The sequence below is a fragment of the Mauremys reevesii genome, linkage group 2 (assembly GCF_016161935.1).
Source record: "Mauremys reevesii isolate NIE-2019 linkage group 2, ASM1616193v1, whole genome shotgun sequence".
NCBI lineage: Eukaryota > Metazoa > Chordata > Testudines > Geoemydidae > Mauremys > Mauremys reevesii.
Window position 1 is genome coordinate 192,318,518 of NC_052624.1, and position 16,441 is coordinate 192,334,958.

The 16,441-nt window shown below is 40.2% G+C and overlaps 1 protein-coding gene across 9 annotated transcripts in view; it reads left to right on the top strand.

Annotated features, from left to right (window-relative positions):
• RTTN (rotatin) overlaps positions 1–16,441 on the top strand; it is a 163,620-nt gene that overhangs the window by 70,043 nt on the left and 77,136 nt on the right. For all 9 annotated transcript variants that reach the window (XR_005594099.1, XM_039524718.1, XM_039524716.1 and 6 more), the window contains 5 exons: positions 883–1,037; positions 3,888–4,107; positions 5,594–5,722; positions 7,221–7,328; positions 13,159–13,317. Coding sequence is in view for 8 of the 9 variants with exons in the window: in XM_039524718.1 (XP_039380652.1) it covers positions 883–1,037; positions 3,888–4,107; positions 5,594–5,722; positions 7,221–7,328; positions 13,159–13,317 (771 nt within the window). In the remaining variant the exon portion in view is untranslated. The remainder of the gene's footprint in view (positions 1–882; positions 1,038–3,887; positions 4,108–5,593; positions 5,723–7,220; positions 7,329–13,158; positions 13,318–16,441) is intronic.

Below are 16,441 nucleotides of genomic sequence, written 5' to 3' on the forward strand. Positions count from 1 at the left end.
CTTCTATGATTTCAGCGTTAAGCTTATGGCTATGTAGTAATGATACTACTTAAATGGTGGTAATACATTCTCTATTTGGACTGGATGCTGATTGTCTGTAGCTTGTAAATAAAACTTCTTTTGAAGTGATACTATGAAAAACTGATATTAAAATACTATTAACCAAGGATGAAGTCTGCAGTACTTTTAGGTGCTTGAGCTCATAAGGTATCAGTTGCTTTATTTTCTAAACTACATGGGCCTAAAAGAAGGATAATTTATTTGGTTTTCTACCTTGGAAGAGATCCTGCATAGGGCATATCATCTGCTTTTTAAAGAGTACAAATGAAATGTAATCTAAGCATAAAAGTAAGTATTCAGCATCCAGCAGCTCCCATTGCTCTCATTTATTATGAAAATCTGACTACTTATGGAAATCGGATCACTCCATCTTCTTTAAATGAGACCCTAAGCACTGTTGGAAAGAGAGCCCATTAAATATAAAATATATTAACAACTAAAAGCCATCAAATTGAGTCTTTCAGGAAATGTAGTCAAACAGGAGGATATAATTTGAACTAATATCTCAATTGCATGTGTGTACTTTTCACATGCTTTTTGGAATCTCAGGGAAATAATTCATCTGACATTTGCATGATCTTGAATACCACTGATTCATAATGCAGTTTACTATGACCTAATGATCAGAATTTTTCTTGTGTACTGTTTAGTAGACTGGCAGACCTAACAGAAAATTATACATTTCAGGTTTTTAAAAGAAGTATTCATTAGTGAAATTATTAAACTACATTTTAACTTTTAACAAGTGGACCAAAAAAAAAATCTCAGTAGACAGGGTATTAGGATAGGAATTGAAGATTTTAATATTATTTCCCTCTTTAGAATTCAAGCTCACTGTTAGACCTTCTGGTACGACCTGAATCCCAGGAGCAGGATGAAACAGATGACATACAAACTGCTGTCAGGCAACAACTGCAGAAAGAACTGATTGGTCTCTTTAACATGTTGCTACTCTGCTTCACATCAGTTACTAACAGGTACAGTATAAGAGGATCTGTCCACATGATTCAGGGTTCAAGTATATGGTTGCTGAAATATTGTACCTCAGTAATATAAGTCTTTGGTGGCACAATAGAAAAAGATTGTAACTACATAGTTCCCATATATTTTTTAAAATACCCTCTCCCCACTGTATACTGTATGAACATGAAAAAAATTTAGTCAATTCAGTTTTTATTTGGATCCAAAAGATCAGACTATGGCCATGCTATAAATTGGGCTACTACTTAGACCTGGTTTATTGCTAAGTGTGAGCCTCTGAAAGAATTGATGATACAATTGCACATATTAGTTCACAACAGTCTGCCCTTTGGACAGATGTGATTGACAGAGTCACCTGTGAGTTCAGATTGGTAAAAGCCATGACATTTAGTTTAATTATTTTAAAATAAAATAACAGCAGTTGTTCCGGCCCTGTCCAAGCAGCAAGCCAGCCCAGCACAAGGGACCATGCAAGTGGAAGAGATGACATTGCCTTCGGATACCCTGGATACCTTCAAGGCTGCCAGAGGGCTTATCAAAATGACAGCCCCCCGGCCCGTGTGCCAGTACCATCCAAGGGCAAATCGGCAATGTTCGGACTGTCAGCCCCCAGACCAGCATCTCCATGCTGCTCGGAGTCCGGGCGCCGTTCCGAGTTCCGGCGCCATCCTAGGTACCGGTCTGACTCACGGCACCAGTCAGATTCGTGGCGCTGGTCCTACAGTCCCAACCCTCAGAGCCATTCCTGCTTGAGGTCGCTGTTGACTGCTGGAACATGGTCCCGCTCGAGGTCCAGGTCATGCTCAGTGACCTCGCGGCACCGTTCGGACCGACGCCATATGGAACACCAACCCCCGCGTCAGCTGTTGCTACGTCACTGGCTCATGGCCTGACACCGATCCGCTTCGCAGCCCTGCTCTCCAGCGCAGCACCAGTCACCGGAGCGGTACTGCCCTTCTTTGTGGCACTGCTCTACCACACGTCACCATCCCTCATCGCGGCACCGGTCTCCACCGCGGCACCACTCTTCACTATGGCACCAGTCCTATGGCACTGCCAAAGGACTCGGTGACCCCTTCGCTCCATTCTCGCACTGCTCCTCCTTGGCTGTCGTGATCTCAGTCAGGTCGGGGAGAGCTTCAGGGGTTTCAGACATTCCCCGGTCAGGCCCAGAAAGCCTCGGTCAAGACCCGCCCCCCCCCAGCGCCCAACTGGCAGCCCCAGTGGCAATTTTGGACTCCCTGGGCAGCATCTGCTCCCCCATCTTCCTGTGGAGCCCCCCCCCGGTTGCCCGACCATTGTCACGCTCGGACATCCGACCTCCCAAGGCGACCCTCAGCCGTCCCCCTCCGGACCCGGACCCAGACCATCCTGCTGAGTCAGCACCTGTGACTTCCGGTGGAGTGTCGTTTTCATCCTCCCGTGATGAGGCTGTGACTGCCATGTCCACGTCTAGCCCACCTCCGATGGACTTTAGAGTCCTACAAGAATTGCTTAGGCGCATGGCCCTTAATATGATACAATCCCTCCTTGCCCTGGGGGCAGTGGAGGAAATTTCTCAGGAGCTCAGGGACAAGGGTTTCTATTCCTGCTATTTCCTTGTCCCCAAGGCAAAGGGAGGCCTAAGACCCATTCTGGACCTCAGGGAGCTCAACAAGCACATAGTCAACCTGAAGTTCCGTATAGTCTCCTTAGCCACTATCATTCCCTCTCTGGATCTGGGAAACTGGTATGCCGCCCTCGATATGAAAGACACATACTTTCACGTTTCAATTACCCTGTCTCACAGACGTTTCCTTCGTTTCGTGGTGAGCAAGGCGCACTGTCAATTCACAGCCCTACCGTTCGGCTTGTGCACAGCCCCTCATGTCTTTACTAAGTGCATGGCGGTCATGGCAGTTTTCCTTTGCTGGCACCATGTGCACATCTTCTCATACTTCAATGACTGGCTCATACGGGGCCAGTCTCACCAATAAATCCGGTCTCAAGTACAACTGGTCACGGACACGTTCAGTCACTTGGGCATCATGCTGAATGTGAGCAAGTCTGTCCTCTCCCCTACTCAAACAATAGAGTTCATCAGGGCAGTCCTGGACGCAAACCAAGCGAGGGCCTTCCTCCCAGAGGCCCGACACCTAGTTATAGCAAGCATGATTACCAGCCTCTGCAAGTTTCCCACCACCACAGTAAGGCAGTGTCTCAGGTTGCTGGGTCACATGGCATCTTGTACCTACGTGGTGCAACACGGCAGGCTAAGACTCAGGCCTCTGCAGATCTGGTTGGTGTCAGCCTATCGACCGTGACGCGACAGCCTAGAAATGGTTCTCACGGTCCCAAAGCGCGCACTCAACTCCCTGCGCTGGTGGCTGGATCCTCGTATGGTGGGTGCCGGGGTCCTGTTCCATCCCTCTCAACCCACCTTGACTCTGGTTACAGATGCGTCTGCCCTGGGATGGGGGAGGCCGCTTCGGGAGCTTGACAACGCGTATGGCATGAAAGCGAGCTGTCGTTGCACATCAGTATCAAAGAGCTCAGGGTGATTTTCTTTCCCTCTCTTTGGTGTGTTCCTTAGTATATTACAGGGTTCTTTCTGTATTCATCCATTTTTTATTTGAGTGAGTGTTCCTAAATTTTTCAAAATGAAATTTGGGGCTTTCAGAACTGAAAAACACTTGAAGCTGCAAATGTCAAACTTTGTCCTGATTTACCATATACAAGAGATTTGGATACCTAGACTTACAGAACTACAGGTACAATAAGATGCCATTGGTATCCAATAAAATAATACCGATTAAGTTAATTTTTATACTTCCATCTGATACATTTGCCTTTTGTATTTGGAACAGAAAAGGCTTGGAACTTACTGATTGTTTCCGAACACAGCTGGCTCTGAAACTGCTACAGTGTTTACGGGTAACAGATGCGCCCCACTTTTATGGATTGCCTTCTTTGGAGAGAACGTTACGAGGAATGGTCCATGTCACTGGACACCCAGGCTGGAGTTCATACTCAGTGACAGCTGAGCCATTCACAATTTGTATGAAATATTTGACAGGTCTTCTTGAGGTAAGTAACTTATGTTATCACTTGTATTTTGGTGGTTACAATCATAAAACAAGGTACATATTACTCTTGTCTGTTTTTGTTAAATGAAATATGATTGGGAAATTTTACTTGTTAATCTTGTAGCACAATGATTTCAGTGAAAACGGAACAGTGAATGAATTCTGGGTGTGTGTCCACCATGCAAGTTGCAGGGTAGGAGTATCAAATAAAAAAATATTTAATTTCACCAGTTAGAAATAAAAAACAAACAAACTTATGAGTGGTGGAGTGAAGCAGATCCATTTTGACCAGTTTGAAATTGTATATTTCAATGTCTTTGTGTTTGGTTAGTTCGCCATATTTGATCCTCTACTGGACCTTTTAAGAAGGCCTTATGAGGTGTACATGTTGAGTATCACCACTGCATTTTTAAGTGAGCTGCTAAGTTATTCGTGCATGAAGGTGCAGTGTGGTCTTCCTCTTTTGTGCACTTTCATCCTTACCCTGTTCCAAATGAAATTAATGACAAAATTCCTTTGACATAATTATGTAGGGTTGATTCCTTTATGAGTTTAGTAAAAGTCTATGCAAAATATAATGTGCATATATAATTTTCAAAGAAATTGGTGAACTCAAAATTAATTTAATCCCAAACAACTCAAGTCTATGCCAAATGAGGACTATTTTCATGCCAAATACATCTCTAACCCGATATAACACGGGTTCGCATATAGCATAGTAACCGCTCTCGCAGCAGCTGGAACCCTGGGCCCTTTAAAACGTCGCCCAAGCCCTGCTGCTTCTACCCACATGGCTCCGGCAGCGGGGCTTGGCCGGCGATTTAAAGGGCCCGGGCTCCCCACAGAACCAAGATAGCCATAAATAATTTCTTAATAATATTGGAAAGCTGGCTATCCAACGGACAATTATGAAGAGCTACAAAATATTTTAATAGACTGCCATAACTGAAAAGTATGTGTGTCTTTATCAGCCATGCAAAAGATGCTTTGTTTTTAAGTTATCCAAAGGGGGTGTTTTAATACAAAATAGTAACTTGGGACATAGGGTTTGTGGCAAGCTGGATGTGTGAATTAGTCAAGGCTAAAAATGGAACATGTTTAGCTAAACAATACATTGTAATCCCAGACATACTAATACAAGACTCTGAACAAAAACACCTGATCATGAATAACTGTCACAACCACAAAAAGATCCATTAGGTCCCTGGCCCATAGACAAATGAAGGACACTGCAGAGCTGAATGAGAGCCAAGAGACGAGCAGGACATTGAACACTGCGGTACAGCCTTATCATAAATGAACCTCTGACCAAGTAGCTGCTTATACTAGAAATGTAAGGTATTCCTAAAATTGCAGGTAAAGGCTGCTATTTACCCTTAATCATGATTTATATTAACTGAAGTCTGCAGGACTATTTGTATTTATCTACGTATTCCTCATAGTAAAGCCACCATGAAATTGTTTTTACTTTTATTTTTTTATTACAGGTCATCTCATCTTTTTATGTTGAATGGGGAGGAAATGCTATGTCCTTCATGGGCAAAGGTGTCACAAAGAGCACAGTACTTTGCTTGCTTCACTTGTCCCATGAAATGATGGCTCAAGCCAAAAATAGGGTGAGAGCACTAAAAGCTGCCCTTAGTTTTTCATCTGTGTGATTTAAGCATTGACACATTGTTACTGACAGAGTTCAAACCGACAGTCTAGTTTTGCTTGACTTTAGAGAGCAGAAAATAGAATTTTAACTGATGTTTTCCTTGGAAATGTGATGCTTTAAATTACTGAATTTGAATACTAGAGAATGCTAATATCCCTATTTTAAGTGTACCACATATTCTAGCTAAAGTCCAATTCTGCTAACCTTACTTACTGAGCAGTATCACTCTTAAAGTAGTCCTCCTGATTTAAGAGGAGCTACTTGCAGAATGAGGTACTACTCAAAGGCAAGGATGGAAAATCAGGGCTAATAGTATGGTATTTACTTCTAAAATTATTTTGTAATAAGTATAGTTTCTTCAAGAATATTTTAAATGAAGTTACTTCTGGTATTTGGAAACAGTACGGTTGAATAAAAATACCTTGATTTTCCCAACAGTTCTGGAAATGAAGGTTCTTTTAACAGAATGCTGCACAATATTAAAACTTGCTTATGGTAGTGTTGATGTACAAGATGCCGATTCAAGAAAGTCGAAACATATTCTTAACGTTAAATGTGTGAGTGAGTCCCATTAAAGTTAAGACTGTGCTTAAGCTTTGTGGTGTTCTGGACCATTGGGGTTCTGGACTCTTCTATTAAATGTCTTAAGTCTTTGTGCAGATGTAGATAATCTATAAAGTTGCTTAGGTGCTTATGTGAAAAATTAAACTGGCTAAAATACCTACTAATGAGTATGGTTTGATTTTGTTTAATTAAATCCTCATAATGTAGCCCCTAAATGTGCTTGTGACCATATTCTGTAAATTGCATTTTTTTAGGGTAAAGAGTAAGGTGGAAGTCATGGTCCTGAGCTTAAACTGGATAAAAGCAAAGCCAGAATTTTACTATAATTAATTTTGGAAGACTAAAATCCAGAATAGGAATACTCTCTGTTACGAATGAAAAAAATTTAATTCAGGATGTTCACACTGGGTTCAGATAGCAGATGTTTTTAATTCTGCTACCCTTACTCATGTTACACAGTATTTTACTCTGGAAATAGCCCCAATAAAATAAAGGGCCTCCTGGTGAAGTAAAGTACTACACAGTTCAAGGATAGTAAAGTTAGGGTCTTGGATAGCATTTCTCACTTGTGCAGGTAATAGACAGAATTAAGTATTTATTTCTCAGCATTTATTTTTCTTTGCTAATTTAGAAACCATTATACCATATTAAGACAGTCTTGTCTTGCAGACAAGTAAATTTTTCATTTTAATTTTGTTTATAATGCAAAAAGTGTTTTATATCACACAGTAATATTGTTAAGTTTTACATTTTGCCTCCAGAATCTTTGCCAAACAATATTAGTGCTTTGTACTGAAATAAAGAAAAAAATAGTTTATAGAGTTGGAGGGCAGAGTTTATTTGAACAGTTACTGTCTGAAACAAATCCTTTTCATTTTTTTTTTTCTGATCAGGACTGGGTGTCTCTCTGGTTCTTGCCTTGCGATAAAAGTGAAGAACAAGTTCCTTCTCGGCTTGGTCTGGCATGGCTAGTTCCATTATGGGTAGATAGAGATCCTGAGGTTAGTGTACTCTTTACAAATCTAAAAATTATGTTTAATATTGAGACTTCACTAACTTGTCATAATTTTAAATGTGTGTTTTTAAAAAAGTATTCTAAAGAGTAATCACTGTTAGTATTTTTCTGTCAACGCATCTTAAAATGAATCCCTATCCTCTAGAGCTGTCAAGCGATTAAAAAAAACTAATCACGATTTAAAAAATTTAATCATGTGATTAATCCCACTGATAATAGAATACCATTTATTTAAATAATTTTGGATGTTTTCTGCATTTTCAAATTATTGATTTCAATTACAACACAGAATACAAAGTGTACAGTGCTCACTTTATATTTATTTTTATTACAAATATTTGCACTGTAAAAAATAAAAGAAATAGTATATTTCAATTCACCTAATACAAGTACTGTACTTTAATCTCTTTATAATTACAATTGAACTTACAAATGTAGAATTATGTACAAAAAAAACTGCATTCAAAAATAAACAATGTAAAACTTTAGAACCTACAAGTCCACTCAGTCCTACTTCAGCCAATCACTCAGACAAACAGGTTTGGTTACAATTTGCAGGAGATGTGCTGCCCACATCTTGTTTTTAATGTCACCTGAAAGTGAGAACAGGCATTTGCCTGGCACTGTTGTAGCCAGCATTGCAAGATATTTGTGTCGGATACACTAAAGATTCGTATGTCCCTTCATGCTTCAACCACCATTCCAGAAGACGTGCATCCATGCTGATGATGGGTTCTGCTCGATAATGATCCAAAGCAGAGTGGACCGACACATGTTTATTTTCATCATCTGAGTCAGATGCCACCAGCAGAAGGTTGATTTTCTTTTTTGGTGGTTCGGGTTCTGTAGTTTCTGCATTGGAGTGTTGTTCTTTTAAGACTTCTGAAAGCATTCTCCACACCTCGTCCCTCTCAGATTTTGGAGGGCACTTCAGATTCTTAACCCTTGGGTCGAGTGCTGTATCTATCCTTAGAAATCTAAAATTGGTACCTTCTTTGTGTTTTGTCAAATCTGCTGTGACTGTGTTCTTAAAACGAACATGTGCTGGATCATAATCTGAGACTGCTATAACATGAATTATATGGCAGAATGCAGGCAAAAAAGAACAGGACATGTACAGTTCTCCCCCAAGGAGTTCAGTCACAAATTTAATTAACACTTTTTTTTTTTATGAGCATCATCAGCATGGAAGCATGTCCTCTGGAATGGTGGCCAAAGCACGAAGGGGCATACGAATGTTTAGCATCTCTGGCATGTAAATACCTTGCAATGCTGGCTACAAAAGTGTCAAGCAAACGCCTGTTCTCACTTTCAGGTGATATTGTACATAAGAAGCAGTCAGCAGTATCTCCCGTAAATATAAACAAACTTGTTTGTCTTAGCAATTGGCTGAAAAAGAAGTAGGACTGAGTGGACTTGTGGGCTCTAAAGTTTTACATTGTTTTGTTTTTGAGTGCAGTTATGTAACAAAAAAAATCTACATGTGCAAGTTGCACTTTCACGATAAAGAGATTGCACTAAAGTACTTGTATAAGGTGAATTGAAAAATATTTCTTTTGTTTGTCATTTTTACAGTGCAAATATTTGTAATAAAAAATAATATAAAGTGAGCACTATACACTTTGTATTCTGTGTTTTAATAGAAATCAATATATTGAAAATATGGAAAAACATCCAAAAATATTTAATAAATTGCAATTGGTATTCTATTTTTTAACAGTGCGATTAACTGAGATTAATCGACAGCCCTACTATCCTCATTTCCCTGTCTCCCCTCACCTTCCATTCTTTTCTTGATAATCCAGGATAGTTGTTCCTGGGGCCTTAGCATGGAAGAGATTTGTTTGCATTAGTTTAACTAGACAGAAACATTTTTGAAATGATCTTTTAAAAAGTTGTTTGCAGTGCTGTTGTAGTGTATTGGTCCCAGGATATTAGCGAGACAAGGTGGATGAGGTAATATCCTCTGTTGGATCATCTTCTGCTCGTGAAAGAGACAAGCTGTCAAGCTTACACAGAGCTCTGCTTCAAGTCTGGGAATGGTACTCAAGGCATGACTACACTTGCAGATGTAGAGCGCTTTGAGTTAAACCAGCCTTTGTAGAGCGCAGTAGGGAAAGCACTGCAGTCTGTCCACACTGACAGCTTCAAGCGCACTGGTGTGGCCACATTTGCGGCACTTGCATTGGCATTGGGAGCAGTGCATTATGGGCAGCTCTCCCAGCATGCAAGTGACTGCAACGTGCTTTTCAAATGGGAAGGGTGGGGTGGAGTGTGACAGGGAATGTGTTGTGTGTATGTGGAGGGAGAGAGTGAGTTTTTTGGGGGTCTGAGAGCATGTCAGCATGCTGTCTTGTAAGTTCAGACAGCAGCAGACCCCCGCCTCTCTCTCTCTCTCTCTCTCTCTCAGCATTCCACACTAATGGTTGCTTTGTCTCGGGGAAGATAAGCAGCTGGATGTCAGAAATGGAGCTTTCAAAGGGCCTATCCGCATTCCTGCTGAGATTCAAAACAAAGACAAGAATGGCCACTTGACTTAAGGGGATTATGGGACGTTACCGGAGGCCGATCAGAGCACAGTAATGCAACACCCCATTCACACTGGTGCCGCAGCACTCCAGCGGGGGCACAGCAAACGTTATTCCACTCGCCGAGGTGGAGTACCAGCAGTGCTGTAGCTGCGGAGTCAGAGAACTCTACATGCCTTGCCAATGTGGACTGGTAGTGAGCTAGTGTGCCTGAGGCTCCTTTGTTGCGCTGTAACTCGCAAGCGTAGCCCGTCCCTCAATGTCACCGCTAAATACAAGAGTGGAACCAATAAGGAATTAACATATGTTGCAAGAGACCATTTGAAGTGGTCAATTAACTTCTGGAGTCATAGGACAGAGGTGGATGAGTGAGTTGCAGATTGTTGTAATGCGCCATAAATCCAGTCTTTATTAAGTCCATGATTTTTGGTGTCTGTGTTTTTGGAGTTATGAATTTAAGTTCCCAGGCTTGTGTTTTGAAGGTGTGCAGGTTTCCTTTGAGAACAAGGACTGAGAGGTCAGATATGGAGTGGAAAGTGTTCTTCCCAGGTGATATGGTGTTTTTGCCTTTTATCATTTTCCTGTGTGAGTGATTGTCTTGTTTCACCCACATAGTTGTTGGGCCAGTTAGTGCACTGGATGAGGTACACCACATGTTCTGATAAGCATGTGTAGGACTCATGGATCTTGAAAGATGTGTTGGAGGGGTATTGATCATTGTAGCATGAGAGATGATATGTCTGCAAGTTTTGCGTCTGTTTTTATGGCAGGATCTGATGCCACCTTGAGTTGGTGAATCCTGAGCTGCGGGGAGCTTGCTTCTGATGTTGAGTTTGTAGAGAGTGTTTGAAGGCCAGAAGAGAGGATTGGGAAAGATTTCTTTCAGAACGTGGTATCCATCAAGTATGGGTTGTAATTGTTTAATGATAATCCATATGGGCTTCAGGGTGGGATGTTCAGTCAGAAGTTTTTTTTCTTTTGTTTTTCCTTTGTTGAAATAGGTTCTCTCAGGGTTTTAGAACTGTGTTCCTGCTCTGCTCCAGTTCCAGGCAAAAACCTGCAGCTCTACTGCTCCGTGCTCCAGCTCTGGGCTCTGCTCCAAAGCCCTGGGTTCTTTCAGAGTGTTTGGATGGCCCGTTCCATGATGGTGTCCTTGTTTAGTGAAGGCAGTTTTAAATGTGTTAAGTTGTGTATCCTGGGTTTTCTTCTTGGAGCATATTTCTGAAGTATGTGAGTGCCTGACTAGATAACTAATTTCTTGGGGTGGTTACTAAATCTGTTAAGGTAAGAGGGGTGATCCATGAGTTTCTTCATATACTTCCATTGTTGAAGCTGATCATGGTGTCCAGGAAGTTCATGTCGGTGTGGGACTGTTCTAGAGAGAGTTTGATGGATGAGTGGTGGTGGTTGAAGTTGTGGTGGAAATCTATGAGGGAGTTTAGGATGTCTTCTCAGAGGATGCCAATATCATTGATCTGTCTCCAGTATATCATTGGTTTTGTGGTGCATTTGACCAGATATTCTTCCTCACGGTGGCCCATTGGGAAGTCATCCTAGTATCCCGGGCTGATTTAAAAAAAACCAAAACACTGTGTCCCCTGTGGGCAAACACTTCTTACAAAATAATCACTACATATTGGTCTTTGTCTTCAAAGGAAACCTGCACTACACCTTCATAAGACAAGACTGGGAACTTAAACTGATAACTCTGCTAGACACCAAAAATCCTGGACTTAATAAAGACTGGATTTATGGCGTGTTACAACAGTCTGCAACCCACTGACCTTCCTTTGTCCAGCTACTGTAGAGGTGTTAGAGACCATTCAATGGGCAGTTACGATATGAGTTAACTTCTTATTGGTTCCACCTTTGTATTTAGCTATGACATTGATTACCTTCCCCAGACCTGAGGAAATCATCAACAGAAGTTGGTCAAAAAAAAGTTCCTATTAACATGACTTTCACAAAAATTTAAAGCAAATATGCTCAGACTCAAACTATCAAGAACATTTTATTTAAAACTAGTTATCTGGAACTTTACATATACAATTCCAGAATAGGCTCACTCTGAAAAGTAATTAGATAATGCCATCTCCTTACTCATCATATCTGCTTTCTGTGTGTATTCAATCCTATTGCCTTATTTTAGCAACTATCTTTGGTTTGATCTTTAGTGGCAGTTAGATGACACTATGATGGTGGGCACCAGAGATTAATCTAAATAGAAAATTTTGGGCTTGCTGCCTTTTTTTTCACAAAATGTTATGACCACATTGACGAGAGAACTATCTGAGGGAGTATTTTGTATTTTACAGTTTTGGTAACAAAGTGTTCATGCTCACTATCCATATTTAGTCAGGGATACAGTCATAGTAACCTACTTACAAAAACAGTGTATAAACAGCTTTGATTAGACAGGTGTCAAGACTAGTTTCAAAACAGGCGCCATTTACAATTAAAAAGAATATTCAGGTGTTCTTCTTTCATGACATTTTTAAGATGTTTGTAGGCTTCATATAAGGCATCTGCATCCATTTTCCTACTGAGCAGTTAATATTAAATGGTGAATGCTATACTATTTTGTTTATACTTGTTAATGAAAATATATATATACAGTAAAATGCTTCTTTTATATAGTGCAGGGATCGGCAACCTTTGGCACACGGCTTGCCAGGGTAAGCACCCTGGTGGGCCAGGCCGACTTGTTTACCTGCCACGTCTGCCGGTTCGGCCAATCGCGGCTCCCACTGGCTGCAGTTTGCCGTCCCAGGCCAATGTGGGCGGCGGGAAGCGGCGCGGGCCGAGGAATGTGCTGGCCATCACTTCTTGCCGCCCCCATTGGCCTGGAGCGGTGAACCACAACCAGTGGGAGCCACGATCGGCCAAACCTGCGGATGCAGCAGGTAAACAAACCAGCCTGGCCCACCAGGGTGCTTACCCTGGTGAGCTGTGTGCCGAAGGTTGCTGATCCCTGATATAGTGTTACAAAAATAGAGGTGTGCACAACCCTGAGACCACTTAAAGATGTTCACATATGTTTTCAGCTTTCTAGACATGCCTGATCTGTTTGTTAGATGGAGAGAATTATCTCATCCAAATACTGAAAGCTATAATGTTAGTCTTTTATATGCTCTTCTATGATAATACAAGTCATTCATTAGTAGTTGTTCAAGAGAATTTAGAGATAATGAAGACTGCATGCTTTATTATAAAGGTTTCAGAATGAACTATGAAATATTAACATTTCATACAATGAAATGCAGCTTCTTTCTTGCTAAAATGTTCCAGGTAAGGTTCACCTCCCTTGGAATCGGATCAGCTCTTACATCTCTTGAATTAGGATGCATTGCTTTAGCAGACAGCTGTCAGAACATTTCAGGAGGGTTATGGGGAACAGTGATAAACATTCTTCTGGACCAATCGGAATGTAGCATGGTACGCAGAGAGGTATGTCTTTGTCCTCCTATTGTCCATGAATACACATTTCTCTTATGAATGTATCTTCAAGGGAAAAACTAGTACAAGATGCTTCCTTTGTAAGCTGTTACTGAGAGGAAAGCTTCCAAGACTTTATCTCAGGTGGCACAACATTCCTGCTGCCTTGTAAGTTAAATGCTACCTAATAAAAATACATCTTTTTCTTGTCTTGTCTTGTCTTCGCATTGTCTTGTCTTAGCATTTGCTTGAAAAGCACCAGGGACATGACGACTAATGTAAAGCAGAAGTAATTTGTTTTAGTGATATGCTAGTCTCAGTGGGCTCATAAAAATAATGAGTTGCATACAAAGATATTGTCTGCTGTTACTTTCTTTAACCTTATAAGAACAATCTCTAGCCATTCTTGCTATACATTTTTATAGCATCTTGAAGTCTAGACTGCAAATGGCTTTAAGTTCATTTTGATGTGGTATGTAATGCAGAGGCTTTTCTTATCTGCTTTTCTCCGTGTTAAAAGAACTTAAAGGTTGGGTTCACTTTATGCTCATTACTTAACTTTGCACATTAAACTGTGTATTTTTCTTTTATTAGACAGAAAAGTGTATCAAAATATTTATTAGTAATAAGTGACGCACGTGCTACAGTTTATAAATTAGAATCTTAATCCTCTGCAGTTAGAGACCACTTTCACATTGGTAGCTAACACCACAGCACTGTGTAAAATAAGCTATTACATTATACGTACAATTTGTATTTATTATCCAGTAGCTGCTTACTTAATTTAAATAGTTTAAAAAAGGACTCTAGCGGTATGTCTTTTCACATGTTATTCAATGGGTGGTTTGTAAGCAACAAAAACTGCAAGGTGATGACTAGTAGTTTGTCTATTGCTTGCTAAGAACACCATGATACTCAAATATAAAGCACAAAGTTGTGTACGCTTTCAAAACCAGTGTATGCTACTGGTCTCGGTTGCAACTTCTGTAAAATTCTGGAATAAGCTCAAATTCTATTTATACGTTGATACTTTAAGGTTGATGCACAATTCATGGAGAAGCATCAGAGGTATATTTTGCCCAGCGTAACAAGTATATGTAATACAATTAGCAATGAAGCATCTCACCTTAAATAGAAAATTCTTATTTCTTGTTTGTTGATAAACCATTCCCAGGATACCTCTCATGGACTGGGAGAAAGCCTTATAAACAGTTCAGCGATTGACCATTCGGAGTGCATCCCTAGACAGGTGTTTGTCCAACCTGTTCTTAAAAACATCCATTGATGAGGATTCCACAGCCTCCCTTGGAAGCCTGTTCCAGGATTTAACTTTCTAATTATAAGGGTAGTTTTCCCTAATATCTAACCTAAATCTTCCTTGCTGCAGATTAAGCCCATTATTTCTTGTCCTATCTTTTAGTGGATATGGAGGACAATGGATCACCATCCTCTTTTTAACAACCTTTAACGTATTTGAAGACTGTTATAAGGTTCTCCTCCCCCTTCAGTCTTCTTTTCTCAAGACTAAGCATGCCTAGTTTATTAACCTTCCCTCATAGGCCATGTTTTCTAAACCTTTTATAATTTTTGTTGCTCTCCCATGGACTCTATCTCCAAATTCTCCACATCATTTTTAAAGTGTAGAGCCCAAAACTGGACATAGTACTCCAGCTGAGGCCTCCCCAGTGCTAAGTAGAGAGGACAGTTACCTCCCGGATATTATGCACAACACTGCTGTTAATATACTCCAGAATAATATTAGCCTCTTTCACTACTGTGTCACATTGTTGGCTGATATTCAATTTTTGATTAATTATCACCCCCAGGTCTTTTTCTGCAGTATTACCACCTAAGCCAATTATTCCCCATTGTGTGTAGTTTGGAATTTGATTTTCCCTTCCTAAGTGTAGTATTTTGCACTTGTCTTTATTGAATTTCATCTTGTTGATTTCAGATCAGTTCTCTAATTTGTCAAGGTCATTTTGAATTCTTATCCTATCCTTCAAAGTGCTTGCAACCCCTCTGAGCTTGGTGTCATCCCCAAATTTGATAAGTCTACTCTCCACTCCATTATCCATTCATTAATGAAAATATTGAATAGTACTAGACCCAATACTAACCCCTGGGTACACTACTAGATAGACCCTCCATTTGGTAGTGAATCGTTAATAACTACTCTTGAGTATGGTCTGTCAACTAATTTTGCGCCTGTTTTATAATCATTTCATCTTGATCATATTTCATGGTGATCATATTTCCCTAAAATCACCATGTATCCTGTCTACTGCTTACCCCTATCCCTTAAGCTGTAACCATGTCAAAGAAAGATATTAGGTTGATTTACCATGATTTTTTCTTGACAAATCCATGCTGGCTATTCCTTCTAACCCTACTATCCTCTTGGTCCTTACAAATTGATAGTTTAATATTTTGTTCCAATTTCTTTCCAGGTACAAAAGTTAGACTGACTGATCTATAATGCCTTGGTTGTCTTTGTTCCCCTTTTTGAAGATAGGTACTATGTTTGTCCTTCTCCAGTCCTCTTGGACCTCACGGACCTCCAAGAATTCTCAAAAATAAATTACTAATGGTTCTAAAATTACTTTTGCTAGTCCTTTAAATACCCTGGGATGAATTCCATCAGGACTTGCTGTCTTGATTACATCTAACTTACCTAAATATACTTTCACCTGTTCTTTCCCTATTTTGGCTTGTGTTTCTTTCCCCTTGTTGTTAATATTAATTGTGTTTAGCATCTGATCAGCATTAACTTATTTAGTGAAGGCTGATGCAAAATAAGCATTAAAAAATTCAGCCTTCTTGAAATGAAGCTATAGGTTTGTTCTGATATCTCAGCTCAGAGCTAGATACACACTGATCCAAACGAGGGTGACTCTGAGAGCCATTTATGAATTTAATGGAATACACTTCTCAATTTAAAATGAAATAACAATTTTCCTTCTCTGTTTTCCTTATAGCCCTAATAAAGCTTTGAACGGCATGAGGCACCTTCTAGTGAAAAATAGAGCTAGGAATGTTCAGCCAATCGTTCATATTTTTAATTGTGTTGAAAAAGTTTAAAATAACATCTGTAAATGTCTTTTCAGTTTGCTTCAGTGACCACAGTGCAACCAAG